Source organism: Harpia harpyja, chromosome 9 (assembly GCF_026419915.1).
Source record: "Harpia harpyja isolate bHarHar1 chromosome 9, bHarHar1 primary haplotype, whole genome shotgun sequence".
NCBI classification, from domain to species: domain Eukaryota; kingdom Metazoa; phylum Chordata; class Aves; order Accipitriformes; family Accipitridae; genus Harpia; species Harpia harpyja.
This window is the reverse complement of record NC_068948.1, coordinates 21,107,503-21,128,746: the sequence shown is the minus strand read 5'-3', so window position 1 is coordinate 21,128,746 and position 21,244 is coordinate 21,107,503. Positions and strand designations below refer to the sequence as shown.

The window sequence follows — 21,244 nt, the reverse complement described above, 5'->3', positions numbered from 1 at the left end:
TATGAGTAGGTTTGGTAGAGAATAATTTAGTATTCATCCCCATCCAGTAAGAGACTAGGTACAAATCTGTTTGTAAATAACTTAGAACAACTTAGAATTAAGTTGTATCATGTGAAATGCTGATTAGAGCTCTTAAAAAAACAAACAAAAAACCAACAAACCAAAACAAAACCTGAAACAAAAATTCCGTATGTTTAATATAGTGAAACTGCCCCCAGCCTTCATGACTGAATGCTCCGTTGAGGTACCCAGTATATTTGCTGGGCCGTGTAGGAAGATACTGATGCTTGAATTTATTGTCCAGAGGTAAATTCAGGCCTGTCTACCCGTCCCTACCGGTAACACCCACATGTCAAGTTTTCCTTGCAGGAGTTAGACCCCACTCGGCGGCATCTGGCTAATCGTCTTCTCAAACAACCTTCAGAAGGCGGCTGCTGCGCGGCGTCCTTACCGGCCCCAGCGACAAGCGTCCCTTCCGCCGCTGTCCGTTACCGCTGGGCCTGCGCAGCCCCGCCGCTGCAGCGACCCAACCACGCATGCGCACCGCCCCCAGCCCCTCTGCGCTGTGCGCATGCGCCCCTTCGCCCTCGGCGGTATGGAGCTCTCGCGAGAGCGCTGTGGTAAACAGTGCACAAAATGGCTGCGGCAGGCCTGGCGGCGGCGGTGGCAGCGGCAGGGTGAGCGCGGCGGGCGGGGGAGGAGAGTGGGACGGCGGCGGTGCTGCTTCCGCCGCGCCGCTTCTGTGCGCGGGCTGGGGGGAGCGCTGTGCTGTCAAGCTTTGGGGGGCGCGGAGCGGGGCGGGCAGCACCCGGGCCTGCGGCACCCGGTCGCCGTTCCCGGTGCTCCCTCGCTCGCTCCCCCTCGTCTCTGGGTCTGCCTCGTCCGCCGCCGTGCTCCGGGCGGCTGCTGCGCGGAGCCCTCCCCGCTCTCCGGCCGGCTGTTGCTCCCTCTCAGCCTCTCCCGGCCGGGGGGGGCGCTGCCCCGCACGGCGCCCGGCTGCTCTCGCCGGGGCTTTCATCTCTCCCGGGCGGTGCTAACACCCGCGGTAATGGGCACAGAATAGATGAGTTTACTCGTTCGTTGGCTGTGGGGCACTGGGCGGGAGCAGCGGCCAGCGTCCCCTTCCGTGGCCCGGGCAGAGCTCCCTGAACCGGACGGCTCCTCGGCTGCCCGAAGCCGCGGAGGGTGGCTGCCCGCCGCCTCCACGCCGATGCTCTCTGAGTTTCTCTCAGCCGGTGATCTCTGCGGAGTTCCCGTCGCTCGGTCTGGGGTACCCTCACTTCAGAAGAACCATGACTCCAAGCGTAGCTGTCCCAGGGGACGGGCGCGTTGCCAAGTTTAGGTTCCTATCCAGCTCCACGCGGTAAGGGTATTAAAACAGAATAAAGTTGTGAGCGTGCTGTTCCTTTGCTCTTAGTTTCCATCATATTTCAGCATCGTGCTTACATACAGTCTGTTATCAGCCATAAGAATGTGGGGTTTTTTTCTCAGTTGTGTAGTTAATTTTTTATTTTATTGCTATAGGGGTTGTAAGCCAACAAAGTGGTAAGGTAGGCAGAGCTCAGCCAAGATCAGCATTCATTGTACTGTAACTGTCGAGTTTAGGGATAAAGAGGAAACTTTGTAATTGCAAGTAGTTCACAGTCTGTCATGGTGTTGTCAGTCAGCTAGAAATAGAGGAGAATTCTATCCCTGTTAGAAGGAAGTACTTGAGAATGCTAAATAAAGTTAAATAAAAATGAAGTAACAGCTGTCACATGCAGACTCGATTAATTCTGTTGTTGTGCCGTGACATCAGCCCATCATTCTCCTAAATCGTTTGAATCCCCTAATAAGGCTCCTACTTTTCAATCCTGGTCACTGCAGCAATGTATAGTTCTACTCTGCTTCCCCACATCGTGTGACAGACCAGACGAAAATGTTTCTCTTCACTCATATCTTAATGGCTTTTTATCTATCAACTGCTGGTTAAATGTTTGCAATTTAAAAAAATACTAGCATTGCAATTTTTCTCCAATGCTTCTTGCGCCTTGGAACACAAAGGGAAGAAACTTCCCCTCCACGTGAAAAACACTTTCAACGCTTTCCTTTAACTTCACATTTTTACATCTGTAATCTCAGCCCTTATTTTTTCAGGTTCCCACATTGTAGTAACTTGCATTCCACCTCAAAAAAATTTGAAAGACTTTTTTCATGCTGATTTTCTCTTGCAAGCACAGGGACTGAAAGTTTGCTTCCTGTAGTATCTCTTGTCCTTACCAGCCCTTGGCATAGAGTTTGAGTTTGACTCTTACTGTGTAAAATGACATACCGTAGCAAAATTTCTATTTGCCACATTTTTGACTGGAAAAAAGCCACTGTGCTTTTTCAAGTATCTGTGGATGCATTTTATCACGTTAGTGTTTTATTTTGCGCTTTACTTTTCCTTGCCACGGGCCTGGCATATTGTTTTGTTCTCTTTGCTCCCCTTACACAAAGGGTGGTAGAGTTTGGTTGTCGCTGTTGCCTGTTCTATTATCAGGTTAATGTCTGAGTGTTCTGCATGTGCTCTGGGCAAGCAAGGAAGAGACTTGAGCGTTTGTGAAAAATTACTAAATGAAACATGTGAACAACTTTTTCTGTGTAATTTCTAGTACTAGCTGCCAAAGGTGTCTATCTTTTGTGATTTTCAGGCTATACATTTGCACGAATGTGAATCTAATTATTTTTATATTGCCTTGTCTTACAGGTTGGCTTGTAATCAGCTTTGCTAATTCTTCTAGAGAGTTAACTTTGCCATCAGAAATGGAGTACAGGACTCAGCTACCACATCCTGAGTGACCGAATCCTTTAATACAAAATGGAGAAGAAGCGTAGAAAGAAATGAGCCTGTTTATAAGGCTTTACCTGAAAAGACCATGAAATCTCTACTTACTTTGGGCACAGCTTTAAGAATATCCACTTCATCAGCACAGTGAAAGCAGCATTTACTGAAGTAAAAATGAACTAGTTTATAAAGAAAAAAATTGTGATTTGAATATATGGAATTTTTGGAATGAAACCATTTTCTTCTATGACCATGAAGTTTGCAAACATCTGGTTTGTTCTGGTTGTTATTTTACTCTGTGGCAAAAAACACTTCAGTACCAGACTAGGGAATTCCTCTCATGAGGCTCACATATGTCCCGGATGTTCCCGCCTTACTTTAAAAGTGGAATTCACTTCGACAGTCGTGGAGCATGGTAATAAAGAGTTAAGCAGTAAAAAAAAATATCCCTGTGAAGTTCAAGTGTATGTTACTGATTTGTGGTGTTTGTGCAATTGTAACATTCAGAGAGTTTCTGTAGAAGCATGTTGCCTGCTAAACTCTCTATATTAAAAAAGAGAAACAGTTTTTTTCAAAGGTTCTTGGTTTAACTGGAGACAAGATTCCAAGAACAAGAGAAGAAAGAGAGGAGGAAATAAAGAGTATGTTAAAAGTGAAAATGAAGTGTGAAGGCTCAGGTGGGCAAGTGTGGTCAGTCTGGTGTGTTTAGCAGCTGTTTGTTTTGACCCGGCCGGTGGTATGGTTGAGGCTTTTCTATGAAGTGTAACCACAAGTGGGCCTTGAAGGGATGAGAAAGGCAAGAAATCTCTGTGGGTTTTTTTGTTCAAGAAAAAGTTGGAAAAATTGCAAAGATAAGTGTGAGGGGAGCAGACAAAAGGCAAAGTGAGGCAGATACTACTGCTGAGATGGCAAAGGATAGCAGTAGGATGCCTTGACCCAACATCCGCTTACTGCCTCAGGTACCCATGTTTCTGCAGTGAAGCTGTGTGTGCACCTGGGTGCTTTGAGGCAGGATGTCCGTAGTGACATTTCTGTGCATAGTTTGCCAGAGACTACTGTGGTGAATGTGGTGATGTGCACTGGGGCTGAGGTCCACAAATCACTAATCCAGATCAAGGACTGGACTGTTGGGACCGGCTTCATTCTCTGTGCGTGTCATACTTGGTGTCAGTAGTTTGCACTAAAGCTCAATCCCATATAGAGGCTGGATGTCTTTAAATCATACATGTCACGAAGCATGTTGAATTGGTGTATCAAGCACTTGTTTGTACTGCTGGGTGTAACAGTAAGTCTGTTACCTCTGTCCTGCTCTCCGCCATCGTTTCACCTTTCCATGATATTTACAATTCTACCTTGTTTCAAAGGTTTTTAGCATGTTTTGCAGGTTTCCTGATTGGGGGAAAAAAAAAAGGTATTATGTAGTGTAGAAATAAATTGCAGATTTCTAAAAGCAACAAAAAAGTGCCTCAAATTGTGATTATTTGTTCTGGATAAAGGAAAAAAAAGAAATATTTGGACCTTTGTGATGTGAATGGATGAGTAAGCTGCTTATACATCAGTTCTGATAAGTTGTGCTCTTGTTCCAGAGTATATTGTGGCTTTTAATGGATACTTCACAGCTAAAGCTAGAAGTAAATTTATTTCAAGTGCACTAAAAAGTGGTGATATTGAGAACTGGAGGATTGTACCTCGCAACAACCCAGCCAGTGACTATCCTAGTGATTTTGAAGTTATTCAGATCAATGAGAAACAGAAAGATGGAGTACTGACACTGGAAGATCACCCAAACATCAAGCGTGTAACACCTCAGCGGAAGGTCTTCCGATCACTCAAATATTTGGAGTGTAAGTAATTTTCTGTGTGGTTGCATGAGATCTGCTTTGGAAAAGTCTTCTTAGCCTTATTTCAGGCCATCAGCTTAGTGTTGCACAAATGAGAAGTGCCCTACGGTTTTCATTTAATTTATAGAAATCTGTTCTTTAGCCTATAAAATTGTCATGGTCTTGTCATACCTTTGCTAAAGCATGGCAATGATGCCAACTACAACATAAAAACTTTTCTTTTGCAGCAGTCAGTTACCAGAGACAATGGACCACTATATCCGTAGTAGATAAAATGGAAGCTTTTACTGATTTTGGTCAGAGAAAATGGATACTCACTCGTCTAAAATTTTTGTTGTAACAATATAATATGTATATTTGCATAAAAAGCTAATCTTTTTTGGTTTTCCTCAGACTGTATTTTCTTTTCTTAATCCTCATTCTGCATAGCTGATCCAATGTTGCACTGCAATGAAACCAGATGGACTCAAAAATGGCAGTCATCTCGTCCCTTGAGAAGAGCAAGTCTTTCTTTAGGTTCTGGCTTCTGGCATGCAACAGGCCGACACTCAAGCAGGCGTTTGCTGAGAGCTATCCCACGCCAAGTTGCTCAGACCTTGCAGGCAGATGTCCTCTGGCAGATGGGTTACACAGGTATGCTTTTGTCTGTTGGCTTAGAACAATTACCTCCTTTGAAAAAACAAGTGAAGTGTAATGAAAGGCTAATTGGCTCCTATGTGTTAATCTCTCATTGGGTGCCAGTTCCGGAAAGGTTGAGAAATACTTTGTTTTGAGGTGCATTTTATACCTAGGGAGTGCTCTTTTGCGTATGTGTGTACTGTACTTAAGAGAAGTTGGTCATATTTATGATCTGTGGTTGAATTTCTGAATTGGAGTATGTTTTCTTTATGTATAACTTACTGAGCTTGTAAATTGCATGCAACATTAAACATAAAAGTTTTCTTTGACTTGATAGAATAGATTTGCTATGAAGCTGAATCAGAAAAAGCGATGCTTTTCTATTATAGGTGCTGGTGTAAGAGTAGCAGTGTTTGACACTGGTCTGAGTGAGAAACATCCACATTTCAAAAATGTAAAGGAGAGAACAAACTGGACTAATGAGAGAACCTTGGATGATGGTGAGTTGCTATGCACAATTGTCCAATTATTCCTGATGCTGACATGTTCTGTTTTCCATTGTAAAACTGCCATTGATGCTGTGGTGCTAACATCTGTTGAAACTGTGTATCTTGAGAGTTTAAGCTTAATTTTGCAGTGTCCCGAGCACTTTATACTCATACCAAATTCAACAAAGAGTATTAAGGTTCCAGGAGGGTGTTGCGTAAGTCTCCTTTGAATCATGTGTGGCGTTTCATCATAGCATTTGAAAAATGTCAGGGCAAGAAGACATTATGCAGGCATAAATACGTTGTCAAAGTAGGTGGAGGTGAGAGCAAACCCCACAAAGCTGTTTCTTTCCTACTCCTTTTTATGTATTCTGTTGTTTCACAGTGCATACATATTTCCATACTTCTGAGGGAGAGCATTTTCCTTCTTTATTGCGCAGTCCTAAACTAGTCAGAGTTTTGGCACCTTTGTGTGAATTTTTTCTAATCTATATAGTTTTCATCAACAAACACTGTGCTGGCTCATGCCTGTCAACATTCCAGAGAAATTTTTATTTTCTGCAGTATGTTTGTGTTCCTTTTTCATATGTTGACCCTAACTTGCCCTGACCATATGCTCTCACAGATTATTAACCTCATACAGTCTGGGTCAGTGAGTCATTTTAATCCCTTTAGAGTTCAAGGTATATGCATATTTTGCTCAGTCTTGTGTGCACCTCCATAGTTTTATCCTGGGTAGTATTTCTTTGCATTGCAGCACCTGCTTTTTGTAGCACTTTCTATTAGTTCTGTGCCCAGATGGTTGCTGAACTGGCAAATTTGGAGCACAGAAATATAATGCACATAAAAGCAAAAAGCTAAATTATTGTTTGAGGGGAGGAAAAAATGTCTTTTCTTGTCTTATTTTTTTATCCTTAACAAAATATGTTTATTGCAGAGTCAGGATAAAAATCTTTTAAGAAGTTTATGTAAAAACACGTTGGCCTTGTGACTTGCATTTTTCAAAATAACCTTTTTCTCTTACGATTGCTTTCTGTGGCTCTTGATTTCATTGGTAGCAATCAGGATTGGATAGACTGGAAAGCGTGTCACTCAAAAGTTTCATCAGCTGGCTAGCTGGCTAGACAGTGCTGGAAATTCTGGCCCCACTGAACCCAGTAGCAAAATGTGATTCAAGAAGACTAGGACTGAACCCGGTGTTTGTGGGTTGTTGTAAAGTCTGTTAGATTGATGTGATTTTTGGTATAGGCAGTGTTTAACAGTACAAATCCTTGACAATGAAACGGTTTGTCTTCTAACATTTTGTTTCCTTCTCCCTGCGATAGGTTTAGGCCATGGGACTTTTGTAGCAGGTGTGATAGCCAGCATGAGAGAATGCCAGGGATTTGCTCCAAATGCAGAACTGCACATTTTTAGAGTGTTCACCAATAACCAGGTAGCTATTTTACATGTGTTTCAATTTTTGCCTTTCCAGATTAATGCTATATTAATCCTTTCCTTTGGGAATATTACAAGTACTTGTAAATGTTGACATACTTTCTTTGATAAATGGGAAGGATACATCTTTCTGTTTAAAACAGACTTACTACAAGACGTCTTACAGTTTCCAAATCTGGTATATTTTTCAGAAATAATGTGTGGAAGTCTGATCTGTATAATGTTGGAGCGATCACTCAAATGTACTGAGCACTAGAAATACTAGGAGACCATTGTCCCTTTTGTGCTTTATTTTGGTGTTGTTTCTCCTCTCTGTCTGAAGTCTGTATTGTCATGGAATCACTGGATTTTCCAATGATAGCTCTTTTCCCCCCTCTTTCTTACATAGGTCTCATATACATCTTGGTTTCTGGATGCCTTTAATTATGCAATTTTAAAGAAGATAGATGTATTGAATCTAAGTATTGGTGGGCCAGACTTCATGGATCATCCGTTTGTTGACAAGGTTAATACGAGGCAGTAACGTGGTCATGGCGTTTATATCATTCACACAAATGTCAGACTTGCAGAGCTACTTGTTTGCCACAGCTGCTGACAGGTTCTGGTGCTGCCGACAGTTTCTGTGGAGTTTCATTTGCATGAGAAATTTTGTACAGTGTACAGGCTTTTAGGAGTATATTTCAGGAATGGATTAGAAAAACCCAAACACAACCCAGATATTCAGAGAACTATGGAAGCATGCCCTTTTACAAAATGCTGTATGTACTGCTAGGAAGTGTGACTCCCAAGAAGGCAACTAAGTGGGCCCTTAGTACAAGAAGCTTAACTGAAATCCACCTTTTTTTTTTTTTTTTTTTCAATCTCTGCATGGTTAATTTATTTCATGGTAAAAATACGTATAGCGTGAATTAAGCAGCAAATTGTTTAAGAACAAATAGGTAAAAAGTACAGGTAGTTGATTCAGCTATGTGATAAGAGATTCGTTCCAGGATAAGACAGAATTAGATTTTTATCTTTGTAAATGTCATGGTTCCTTGAATTGTTCATCTGTCCTTCGAAAGCACTAAGTTAATTAATTTACATTTTAAAAAAGGATAAAACCTTTCTTCATAAAGGGTAATTAAGGGATTTGAGGCATAGAAATTCTTCCTTTTTTTATTATGATAACCTGCACTGAAATTTAGTTTGACAGTGACTTCACTACTCTCCCCAGAGTATTACTGGAGGGGAGTCAGAATAACTTGACTTTGGCATCTGGAGTGCTTTGTTATGGACAGGAGTTTTTCCTTTGGTGTGATGTAAATACATACCATCAGCAGTGTTGCTGTCAAGGCTGGGTTATTGGTCACATAATCTTAAGAAAGTTTGGAGCTTAATACTGAGTATAGCAGTGAGATGTATTTTATAAGTCTCAGTAAGAAAGAGGGGTTGGTCTAATCATTTGCTTATGTCAGGCCCCATGGAGTGTACGTTTGTTAGAAAAGTCTCTTTTTTGGTGGCAGAGCCTTATTACAAACATTATTTTTTGTAGGTGTGGGAACTGACAGCTAACAACGTCATCATGGTCTCTGCTATTGGCAATGATGGCCCTTTGTATGGGTAAGTTTCAACGACCGCTTCAAAGAAAAGCAAATATGTTGTTATTACATGTTTTTGGAAGTAGTTGTGCTTGGTCAGAAAGTTTTCCCTCCTCCTTTTTTCTGTAATCTGTTATAGAAAGTGACTCAAGTTAAACTCTTTCCACTGTACTTATCACTTGCTGTAGTAGTACAGCAGTTTGTGAAGTACTTAGCTAAATATTTTTCATTGAAACAGTGGAAAGTCAGTAAAAGAAGAATGGCAGTACTTCCACCTGACGCTTCCCTGTTAGTGTGAGCAGACATCTTTGGGTACTGATCTTGGGCTTAAGGAATATAGAAGGGATCAAGCCAGAATGATTTGTGGTGTATTTCTAAAATAAATGCCTAAAACCAGATTTTGTTTTATCTTCAAGATACATGGTTTGGTAGTTACTGAGTTAGTTACTGAGTTACTAACTGCCTGAAAAGTTGCTCTGGCTTGTAAAGTATAACTGTATCAAGTAGGACCAAAATTTGCTTCTGTGGAGGTTAAAAAGAGTGTCTGACAAAAATCTGATGGCAGCGTGTTTATTATCAGGATAAACTTATGACTGTGTCTTGGGCTTTGCAGTGCTTTTTGTTTGTTTTTTTTTTTTGTCTTCCTATCTCCCAACTTATTTTAGGACTCTCAATAACCCTGCTGACCAGATGGATGTAATTGGAGTAGGTGGCATTGACTTTGAAGATAATATAGCTCGCTTTTCATCTAGGGGGATGACCACTTGGGTAAGATACTTTGACTATGGCCAGCCACATCTGCAGCCAAAATAAGGGCCTTGGAAAGGGAGGCTTTTTTGAAAGGGTAGTACCATGCAGATGATATGTGTTGGAGTAACCAGTGATAAAACATTTCATCAAAGATCAGAATAGTTAAGAGATTGTAAGTCTTTAAGCAAGATGCTTAATGTTCTCTGCAGGGTTTCTCATCATTAGTCTTGACCACTGTTAACATTCTTGATGTATTTGTAAGATGTCCAGTACCCTTTGATTTATGGCGAGGACTTGCCTGTGTGGTTAAATCTGCAAAAATGAAGGCCTGCTCTTGTCCTTCCTTTGGTTTAAAAATCCTAGGATTTCTAGATGCTACGTGTAACATTGCACTTGCTTGCCTGTTGAACTGAGGTGACGGGTACTGCACACATGATTTCAGATGAGATTGCATTGTGATATTGATTAAGGGGACTATTATATGTTTCTGTTTGTGCTGCATCTCATCCATTAGCCAGGTAGCAGTGTGGTTATAATTTTGTCAGTGGTTTCATGCTTAGCATAGATACTAGAGTAATTGGCGGTAATGTTAAATGTTGAAAGATTGAGAACTTGTCATAAACAGCTTGAGTCCTTCTTTAGGTGTTACTTGCTATTCCATGATGCTGAATCTCAGCTAATTTAGTTGATAATTTTACTTCTGAATGACTTGCAGTTAGTTTAAATGCCCAAATGAAGCAACCAGTGTTCATTATGTATTAGGGCAATAATCTGTCTGTTTTCTTTCACAGGAGCTGCCTGGAGGTTATGGTAGAGTGAAGCCTGATATTGTTACTTACGGCTCTGGAGTGAGAGGTTCTGGTATGAAAGGTGGATGCCGCTCGCTCTCTGGGACAAGTGTAGCATCTCCTGTGGTGGCAGGTGCTGTTACTTTGTTAGTGAGGTAAGACTTAAATCAGAGTCTCTAAAAATATACTGATGGAGGAGGGTCATAAAAGGCCCTATAAAGGAACCCACCAAATAAAACTAAACTATGTTTAGATGTAGGCAAACAAACTCGGAGGATAAAATCACGGTTCTTCTGCCTGGGACATTACCTTATCTGACTAGCTCTAAGTTTCCTGGGAAAAACTTGAGAACTGTTTTGAATAGTAGTTACGTCTTTGAAAATATAACTAGGGAGAACAGTATTACCAACTAATTTTGTCACGGTTTTTAATAATTTTGAATTGCTGAGCCTCTGTCAATTGTGTTGTAGAAGAGCAGCTGCTCAAAGTAGGCACCTGTAGCAGATAATTATCTAAGTACTTGTAAATTTTATAGGGTTTAGGGTTTTATGGCTATTGTCTGGTTGCATAAGTCATCTGTTGCACAATGAAGAACTTGAAAGGAAGGTGGGAGTTGCAAGTCTGTACTTTGTGTTTGTCATTGCTACTACCTAAGGATGAGACAAACCTTTATTTGAGAAACACAGCAAAAATTCAGAGTTATCATATTTCCTCCATAAAATGGTGCATTTTTCTTTGAACAACAAAGTTATTCCCCCCCCCCCCCCCCTCCCCGGAAGGGTCATGTTGCGAAAGATACCAGCAAGTTTCCAGTTACAGGGGCTTTGATTTTCAGAATATTTTGTTTAGCATATAAAGATACTTCCCTGATTGTAATGGCTGCTGGTCATGGAGCACATTGTAAGGAGAAAAATTCATGTAATATTAGTTTTTAAGAGAAACATGTCAGAAACTTGTCACTCTTCTTCAGCTGTTCCAGTGAGAAATCAAGTAATAATAGATAAATATGAGCAGAAGATGTTACTCACAACAAACTGATTTTTGATTGCATTTTCTTTAAATCAAATTACTGTTAAGGCAGAATGGTAAACAAGACTAGCTAGAAATAGAAACTACAATAAAGGCCACCTAATGTGATCTATTGTTTCATATTTCAGCACAGTTCAGAAGCGTGAAATGGTGAATCCAGCAAGTATGAAGCAGGCACTTATTGCATCAGCACGTAGACTTCCTGGAGTCAACATGTTTGAACAAGGACATGGCAAGTTGGATCTCCTGAGAGCTTATCAGATCCTCAACAGCTATAAACCACAGGCCAGGTTAATTTTAATCCTTAATTAATCAATGACACACTATAATCTGCTGTATTTGTTTTAAGAGAGCAGGTGATGCATGTGTAACTCAGTTGAGCAACCTGTGCTTATGCAACAAAGAGAACTTGCACAGATCTTACGTAATCCTGAAGCATGAATTTTGACAGGAGAATGGATGAAAAGTCAAAGTATTTTCTGCCTAAGTTATAGCAGTGTAGGGGATGAAGTGTCTATGAGAGCTAAATTTACTTTCTCTTCTAGCCTCAGATGTTATGAATAATGTAACCTAGAACACAATGGAAAAGTACTTAAATTCTAACTTTCGAGAATAAGAACATTCTCACTGCTGAAAAGTTTCTTTTTTTGTGTGTGAAAAATCTTTTCGCAAAACTTAAAATTTAAAAAAAAATTAGAGGGGGAGGGAAGAAGACTTGAGGGCAGATTTGGGAAGCGAGGTGAGAGCTTGATAGAGTAACTATGACTGGCATGTTTTATCTGTAATTTTTTCATAATTATGTATAGCGGCATGTGCTTCTGTTTATTGATTAATATTTTTCTTTTAATTTTACCTCCTCCATCCTGCTGTAGTTTGAGTCCAAGCTATATTGACTTGACAGAATGTCCCTACATGTGGCCCTATTGTTCTCAGCCCATATATTATGGAGGGATGCCAACCATTGTTAATGTTACTATCCTTAATGGTATGGGAGTCACTGGGAGAATTGTAGACAAGGTAAGACTTAACATTGTTCCACATCGTGACTATTAATGTTGCTAAAAGATTTCCAGAAAAGACTATTTTAGCTATGAATTTCATAGAGCAAATCAGATTTCTTACTGCTGAGAGCAAGAGGTGCAAAATGTTTGATTTTAAAGGATTTGTCAACATGAGCTGTCTATAAGTTTTCAAGATTTCTTTGTATTCTCTGATAGCATTTAAAATCTTCTGGATAGACTTTCCTCATTTTTTTTTTTTTTTAAGAGAAATGGAGCATAAGTAATCTCAGTAAAGAATCCCGACATTATAAATCATGTCTCTTCCATGGGTCAAAATGACCCAAATGCATTGACTTACCAAGGTCTGCTGCAAAACCTGTTCTCTTACAGCAGTGATGTTGAGCATGTTGGTTGACTAGGGAGGTTTTAAAATTCTTTTTTTTTTTTTTTAAGTACTTTTAAATGCAGAACAGATTTGGGAATTGATACAAGTTAAATAAGGCACCTATCCCAAAACTCTAGGCAATGTAAATGAGCTTAATTTCAACATTTTAGTGTGAATCCTGAGGTCTGTTTTAGATTTAAGCTTACATTAAAGGGCATTGAAGCTCTTATCCAACATCATTAGCTTATGGTAATACTCAGACACAGCTGATGTAATTGCCTGCATCTGTTGCAGCCTTAACTCTCTTTGTTACTGAAACGAAATTTTGTGTTCTTACCAATATATTTTTGCACAGGACCCCAAAACGTTAAAACAGGTGCACTTACGGAGCATGCTATTCAGATAGCTTCTTAGAGAGTCCTGCCTCTGAAAAGCCTATAGTCCGGATAATTAAGGCTGTTGTGATTAGGTTGATTCACTGACACAACACCAACCTTTTGGACTTTGTGGACTTTTTAAAATTTGACATAATCTTCAGAAAAGCTAAGATTTGTTATTTCTTTGTGCAGAGGAAGAGGACTGTGTGCAAAAATTAGTGACTGCAAATACTGTTTTACCAGTGTCCTGTATTCTTCATTTCACAGCCAGACTGGCAACCCTATCTCCCCCAAAATGGGGATAATATCGAAGTGGCTTTCTCCTATTCCCCTGTATTGTGGCCTTGGTCTGGATACTTAGCAATTTCCATCTCTGTAGCAAAGAAAGCAGCATCTTGGGAAGGCATTGCTCAAGGTCATGTTATGATCACAGTATCATCCCCTGCAGAAAATGAAGTAAGTTCTGTGCGTTTTGGTTTTTCTGTGTTAATAATTATTAAAACTGCATCCGGATAAACAAATACCTTCTTTTTAAGGGGTTGCTTTGGTGCTGTCATTTGAAGCATAAGTTAGATTGGGGTCAAGAAACTGAAGGGTACAAATAATGATCTTTATAGTCGAGAACAGCATTAACCCGTGAACTGGATATGCTTTAGAATCAGAAAACCTCTATTTGAGACTGACTTCATAATTTCATTAGTTTATTGTGAATTGTAAGTAATGTGTTTTGAAAAAGAGATTACTTTAAATTTATTTCTTCTAGAACCATGTTTAATTGTTCCTGAGAAGTTTTTAAGGTTTTGAACAATTGAAACAAGTCACAGTTTTAACATATTTTAAGTATTTTACACTCTGAGCATAAATACAAACTGTTGAGTGCAGAAAAAATACTATGGTGATTTAAAGCAAAAGTCATCTCCTTGTCTCCAGAGCTGGTACAGGTGACCAAAAGTAGGTTTGATACCTCCATTTTTTTGGTCTTTTACAATCCACAGTTAAATGGTGCATGTTCCCGTGGGGAAAAAGGATTTCACTATAGTGTGTTCTGTCCTGCAGTCTAAGAACGGTGCAGAGCAGACTTCAACGGTGAAGCTTCCAATAAAAGTGAAGATTATTCCTACTCCACCTCGTAGTAAGCGAGTCCTCTGGGATCAATATCATAATCTCCGTTATCCACCAGGATACTTCCCCAGGGATAATTTGAGAATGAAGAATGATCCGTTAGATTGGTATTTATCTCAGGTTCTATTAAATCAGTATTTCTTGATTGTGTGTTAATGATACGGGATAACTTTACTGAATGCCAGAGAGCTCTGGCCTTTTGCAGTGTGGTGTGGGATTATCTTTTCTGAGAAATCCATGAAAATGCAATGCTTTTGTTGCAGGATTTTTTTTGTGCTCTATGGTTTTATTCACATGAAATGAAGAGCTTTTAAAATGCACATTTTAGACACTGAGATTTTTGTTTGGCTTTCAAAGTGTAGCATTTTTCTTTTCTGCTGTAATTTCTCCCAGGAAGTTAAGGGGGGCACTTTATTAGCCAATTTAGCATTCGCTTATCAAAAAACCATGAGAAATTTGAAAGACTGAATCCTAAAGAAGAAATCCCTTGTCTGTTGAGGGAGACTGTCTTCGAAGCAGTGCGAGTCTCAGCTGACCTGTGTTCTTTCATCATGGAAACCACCCATAGGAAGAATCGTACAACAGTGTATAAGTGAGGATTAATTGTGTCAGTCACCAAGACATAGCCTTTTAGAAAGCTACTTGGAGCATGCAGATGTGCCAAATGGACAGCAACTCTCTGCTGAGTTTCAGCAATTATTTACAGGTGGACCTATGTGCTTCTTCCAGTTAGTAGTTAAAACTGCTCTTACTGGCTCTTTTGTGAGGAGGAAGTCCTGTGAAGAGCATCCGGTTTTAATGCAGCAGTGTTTCTCTGGTGCAACGCGAACATGTAGAATTGTGCTTTGTAAAGGAACGTGCTCAATCTCTAGCTTTAACTGTATAACTAACTTCTCTGTAAGTACTTGGAACCAGTGTAATTTGTGAAGAATTTTGCAAGGAGGAGATAACTACAGGTTATCATTTGAAAAAAATTGACCTTTTAGAAAGGAAACTAGGAAGTAATCAATAATTAGAGGGTTAAAATCAGATTTTTGCATGCCAGATTTAAATGTCTTCAACACTTTTCTCTTTTCCTAAGGAATGGTGACCATATCCACACAAACTTCAGGGACATGTACCAGCACCTAAGGAGCATGGGGTACTTTGTTGAGGTTCTTGGTTCACCGTTTACATGTTTTGATGCAAGTCAATATGGTAAGCATGAGTTAATTGCCTTGTTCTCCATGCTGTTAGCTTCTTCCTAAAATGGCCTGGTCTTTGGAAGACCAAAAATGTTGTGGAAGCACAAGGAAAAATTCTCATGGTAGTAGAAAAATATTATAACAGTGGGTGTATTTATTATTTATCTGCTGATACTTAGTTGTGTGAAGTGTTGCTGCAGAAGCTTGCTTGGGAGTCTGGTAGAATTAGTGCAGTTTTCTGTCCTTATTGTGAAAAAATGAGAGGGAAAGCCCACTTCTGAGTGTGTTAAAAGCCCCTTTGTATTCAGTCCCACAAAGGCAGAACTGTATTTGCCAAAAGATTTTGGCACAGTCAGGCTGAAGCATGATGTGAATAGCAGACTAAAATCAAAAGTGTCCATTCTGGTTGGGGTTTTTTTCCACAGCAGTGGTATTTTAAAACACTGATCTTTGTGGATAGACAAAAGAGTGGGGAAGGTATTCCATCCAGCCATATGTGATAGCAAAGCAGTATGTGGATTGTTTCTTCTGTGTTCATAAGGAAGGAGATTTGATAGATTTGCCAGGCAGGGGACAAACCAAGCAGTCCATGCTCTTTTCTGCTCCAGTATGCCCCCACAAGACCTTCTTCTTTTTTGGGCTGGGATGTTCTTCAGTTGACTGTAAAGTGAGGGTGCATTCTCCTGACAGTTTTCTAGTTCTAGAAATGTTGTCAGTAGTAATCTTTTGTTCATCTTGATTCTTCAGTAAATATCTCACCATTGCTTTTTGAGTTCAGTGGATGTGCAACTCGATACCAAAATGATAGCCCTTAAAAAAAGTAGCAAGATAGTTTCTCTTCTGAGACCACCAGTTTTATAGTTGATAGAGAGCAGCATTAGGGGACTTCTCTCTCCTCTGATTCACCATTACATTGTACCTCATTTGATTTGTAGTTTGTTGGGCTTCCAGAATTTCCTCAATGGGAAGAAGTGAGGGGCGAAAAATGCAGTGATCTGTGGTCCATCTACCACTTCTCCCTAGCTTGTATTGTTTGCAAACTTGGTGAGGGTGCACTCTGTCCCATTGTCCATGTCATTAACATGATTTCTACAGGATCTTTATCAGAAGGCTTTCCAAATGCAGACTACCTGGACTCGTAGAATTGGCCTGGTTGCAAGGGACCGTGAGATGCGGGGCCAGCATCAGTGGTTTATCAGATTGGTCAGGGTATCATCCTGTTGAGATTTATGTTGCCTCTGAGGATGGAAATTCCACCACCTCTCTGGGCAGTCAGAAAGTGAAGAAGCAAAATGGCTTGATACTTAGAAGCAATCTAAAAGCATAAACATGTTTTCAGGGAATAAAAGTGTATTCTTCTGGTTGTGTTTTTCAGTGATGCAGAGAAGGTTGTGCTTGCTTGTTCACAGCAGTGGGAGAGGGTTATATGAAAGCAGCAATGGCACTTTAGTCAGGTCTACTAAAATGCAGCTGTAGTTTTCAAGGTCTGAATCAAACCAAGTTTCAGAATAATTGTTGTCTACTTGGCTGCAAATCTGCAGTGGTGAGCGCCGTACCTTTTAGAAGTGGAACAGTGAAAAACCTTCTGACTAGGGTGCATCTACATTAGCACTTCAGTTTGTATCAGCAGTGAATCTCCTGATTGTCCTCTTCTGCCACAGTTTGGCTTGGTTTATGGAGCATTTGGGTGAGACCAAACTTCAAAATATACACCTGACATATGTGGGCATTCAGTTCATGAGAGCACACAAGCATAAGTTGTAAGTAACACCCTTAAAAAGCATACTGTGCTGCCAAACTAATTTTTGGATACATTTGTAAACTGAATTGTCTTGTGTTTCCCATCCTTAAATGTGACTTCTTTAGGTGAGCTGCCAGAGCAGGGCACATGAACCAGATATTGTGCAAAATGTGCGCTTGTGTTGACTTTTGCGTGGGTTGCATGAATAGTGATAACATTACAGTGGACAGCCTGGTGAACTCTTGTTTTTGCTTATACACACAGGGACTTTACTGATGGTGGACAGTGAGGAAGAGTATTTTCCTGAAGAGATCACCAAGCTGAGGAGGGATGTTGATAACGGACTTTCACTTATAGTGTTTAGTGATTGGTACAACACATCCGTGATGAGAAAAGTCAAGTTTTATGATGAAAACACAAGGTACTGATTTGTGTCAGTTCTTTGGGAAATAAAATGCCATAGAATTGCCATTTTATGCACATATTACCCTAAAAATCCCAAATGTGATATGCTGTACTTCAGCACTTGCATGCTACTTGTAAGAATGGACTACCTGAAGAACAGAATTGACCTTAAGCTGCAGCTTAAGGAGAATAACTACCTGTTTTATCATGACTGCGAAGGCCTCTATGGTAATGTAATCTTCTTTTAAAGCCAAGAAAAACATTTACAATGAAAAGAAGTAAGAAATTAGAGACTGACAAACAAAGGAAAATGGTTGTGTTTTCACTTTTGGGGAGCAGATTAGAAAGAAAATGTGCATTGCAAACAGTACTGCCAGGTTGTGCACCCATTATTGAAATTATTCCAGTGTATCATATGAAGAGAAAATACACCAATATCACCAGTGGTGATAGAGACCGTCATAATTACTGTAGTTGTCAGCCTGTTTTGTGTTACTGCTAAGCTGGAAAGATCTGTTTGCAGTTCGTGAGCAACTAGTGTTTTGCTTCATTAGAAAAATGAGAAGCAGGTTACATGACTGTGATTTTTGCCTCATCTTAGCCAAACAAAGAGCATAAGACTGAATTTCTTTCTAGCAAATTGAAGTTTTCCATGGAACTGAAATGCGCTGAGAACTTTATGTTAGTATTACTTAACTTTTGCTCAAAAGCACTGGTGTCAGAGACAGCTGCTCACATGCTCCTGGAGTTAAATAAGGCTTTGAGATGTAGTTCATTATTTAAGTAACTCTGAAAAAGCCTGCATGTGGGAGGACACCTGACTTCTCATTACACAAACTCTAAGAGTATATTCTGTATACTAATAAACTGTGTTACGCTGTAATTTTTACAGGCAGTGGTGGATGCCCGATACTGGAGGTGCTAATATACCAGCTCTCAATGATCTGCTTTCTGTCTGGAATATGGCCTTTAGTGACGGGCTGTATGAAGGCGATTTTACCATGGCAAATCATGAGAGTGAGTACTGGAGTCCATTGCCTACGCAGACTACAGTGTGTTGTTTGGAAAATAGTTTCTGTGAGAATGAGATTGAGCGAGAGTCAAGGGAACCACTCAGATTCAGTGAAAAGAGTCTCATAAGCATGCTTAAATTATTCCTTCCTTTGTAGACTGTATGTGAAAAAATTTCAGACCAGATAATGAATGTACTGAGCTTAGGCTTGCATTCCAGGTGCTGATACTTTGAAGAGTATTATTGGGGTGTGTCTGTATTTGTCTGGACTGTAAATGTTAGTTGCTAAGATGAAGCCTTTGGTTTTAATTTTGCAATTACATGGAAATTTGAAATTTTGGAGGAAGAAAATTGATAGGAACTTTTTCCTTGGAATATGCCAATTTAGACATGCATCACAACATCCTGAGATGTTTTGCAAATTTCTGTTCTAGTAATCTTTTGAATTGTTCCCCCTCAAATGAGTATGTTTGGTTTCAAGTTCAAACTCTGTGGTTAGGCCACAGGTCTGTGACCTTACTGTTTTCTGACTTTCTAGGTCTAGCCACTCTTTCTTTTTTTTCTGACCAAGTCACTTGATGTTTTCATGCTTTGTTTCCAAATCTGTCTTCTGACTGGTTCATTTGGAAAGTGTATGTGGGTCCGGTTTAACCCCCACCGGCAACTAAGCACCACTCAGCCGCTCGCTCACTTCCCTCACAGTGAGATGGGGGAGAGAATCAGGAGGGTAAAAGTGAGAAAACTCGTGGGCTGAGATAAAGACAGTTTAATAAGTAAAGCAGAAGCCGCACACGCAAGCAAAGCCAAACAAGGAATTCATTCACCACTTCCCATGGGCAGGCAGGTGTTCAGCCATCTCCAGGAAAGCAGGGCTCCATCATGCATAACACTTAATTGGGGAGACAAACGCCATAACTCCAAACGTCCCCCCCTTCCTTCTTCTTCCCCCAGCTCTATATGCTGAGCATGACATCATATGGTCTGGGATATCCCTTTGGTCAGTTTGGGTCAGCTGTCCCAGCTGTGTCCCCTCCCAACTTTTGTGCAACCCCGGCCTCCTTGCTGGTGGGGTGGGGCGAGAAGCAGAAAAGGCCTGGACTCCATGTCAGCACTGCTCAGCAGTAAGGAAAACATCTTGGCATTGTCAACACTGTTTTCAGCACAAATCCAAAACATAGCCCCATACTAGCTACTATGAAGAAAATTAACTCTGTCCCAGCCAAAACCAGCACAATGCGAGAAGAGAAGGCACCAGCGTTGAGGGCTCTATATGCTCACCAAGCACTGATTGAAGGACTCTGGTTCTCTGTAGTATAAATAATGACTGTTAGTGTGAAATACTGTGTTTCTCATGGCATTTGATATAAGTTTTTCAGTTTAAAAAAGATAATGTCAGTCTCCTAAATGGAAATATTTGAAAGCAGTATGTAAAGGTGAACCTGCGAAAGCTGTGCTTAGAAATGCCTTCTCTGTGAATACACATATTGGTCAAAATATGCAAATTCAGAGCAATGTTCCCGGGAATGTTTTCTGCTGTGCTTGTTTTAACAGCTCACTGGAATATGGTGGGAAGGGAGGGAATGTCATTTCTAGTCTAAACTGCAATTTTGTGATGTCTTTTAGTGAATTACGCATCAGGATGCAGTATTGCAAAGTTTCCAGAAGATGGCATTGTCATTGCACAGACTTTCAAGGATCAAGGTATGCGCTTCCTTGTCTTTTTTCTGTTTTAAGTAGAACTGTGCAGTTGGTGCACAAGCAAAGTTACAAAGTCTAAACGTGTAAAACCAATTAATTTAAAAGCACATTGACAGGGTAGGTATTTTTTCGTTTTGCCTAGAATATGTAGTTGGATGCCTAACAGGCAGCTGCAATATGACTCTCTATATAATTTTTATATAATACAGCAATATCCAAGTGTATATATGCAGTCTTTTATTATGTTTGCTGCATGTAAACACATCTGCGTGTATGTGTGTCATGCATCTTTAGAGGGGAGGGGATTGTGTCATAATTGTGTTACTTGTCCATGTTTCTCACAAATTTCAAGTGCTACTGAAACATATCCCCTAATCATTGCCAAATTTGGTGTGAATGTTGTGGTAGCCATGGTGATCTAAGGATATAGGTAAGGAACATTTTGGTAGACAAAATGTCACCTGCTAGACTCTCATAAGGGAAAATTTTAGGCACGCAGAAAGCCTATGGTCTCAGACTTGAGTGATCTATTCTCTGTGCATATCCATTCTCTTCAGTTTTATCAGAATATCTTTTCATTTGTGAGGTCATAATTCAGAACCGTAACGGCAGCAGGCCATTTAAAAAAAAAACTGACGCGTTTTTTATGAGCCTTTAGAAAGTGCTGTGTAGGACTAAATGACCGGAACTGTTAGCGTGTTACAGGTCAAGTTCGTGTATGTGGGTGTAGAGGGTTTGAGTGTGTGAGCAGAAGCACATGCATAGCTTCTGATATAATCCAGCAGCTGCTAGAGAAGATCAGCAAGTTCATTGTATTTTTGACTTACAATGTGCAGTAGATGTGATTACCTAGTGGAGAAATCTTCTGGAACAGTAAGGAGCTGATCTGTGTGAGCCTTTTGGAGGAAAGACGATATCCCTGGAATGCTGTATGCTAATGAGTTAGGTATTTCCGTATGTGTGTGTGTGAGAGAGAGTGTGTCAA

General features: G+C 40.3%; 1 protein-coding gene across 2 annotated transcripts in view; it reads left to right on the top strand.

The window, feature by feature from the left end:
* Nucleotides 1-591: 591 nt before the first annotated feature.
* The window catches only part of MBTPS1 (membrane bound transcription factor peptidase, site 1), a 28,757-nt gene continuing 8,104 nt past the window's right edge, over nucleotides 592-21,244 (top strand). The window contains exons 1-18 of one of the 2 annotated variants that reach the window (XM_052798200.1): nucleotides 592-677; nucleotides 2,729-3,221; nucleotides 4,393-4,650; nucleotides 5,077-5,280; nucleotides 5,655-5,765; nucleotides 7,079-7,188; nucleotides 7,579-7,695; nucleotides 8,722-8,789; nucleotides 9,433-9,535; nucleotides 10,309-10,460; nucleotides 11,463-11,624; nucleotides 12,207-12,351; nucleotides 13,365-13,553; nucleotides 14,154-14,326; nucleotides 15,301-15,416; nucleotides 17,409-17,565; nucleotides 18,442-18,566; nucleotides 20,185-20,262. In XM_052798200.1, the coding sequence (XP_052654160.1) occupies nucleotides 3,035-3,221; nucleotides 4,393-4,650; nucleotides 5,077-5,280; nucleotides 5,655-5,765; nucleotides 7,079-7,188; nucleotides 7,579-7,695; nucleotides 8,722-8,789; nucleotides 9,433-9,535; nucleotides 10,309-10,460; nucleotides 11,463-11,624; nucleotides 12,207-12,351; nucleotides 13,365-13,553; nucleotides 14,154-14,326; nucleotides 15,301-15,416; nucleotides 17,409-17,565; nucleotides 18,442-18,566; nucleotides 20,185-20,262 (2,455 nt within the window). In that variant the 5' untranslated portion in view covers nucleotides 592-677; nucleotides 2,729-3,034. Of the gene's footprint in view, nucleotides 678-903; nucleotides 1,364-2,728; nucleotides 3,222-4,392; nucleotides 4,651-5,076; nucleotides 5,281-5,654; nucleotides 5,766-7,078; nucleotides 7,189-7,578; nucleotides 7,696-8,721; nucleotides 8,790-9,432; nucleotides 9,536-10,308; nucleotides 10,461-11,462; nucleotides 11,625-12,206; nucleotides 12,352-13,364; nucleotides 13,554-14,153; nucleotides 14,327-15,300; nucleotides 15,417-17,408; nucleotides 17,566-18,441; nucleotides 18,567-20,184; nucleotides 20,263-21,244 lie in introns of those variants that run through there. The other variant, XM_052798201.1, reaches the window with a different exon arrangement.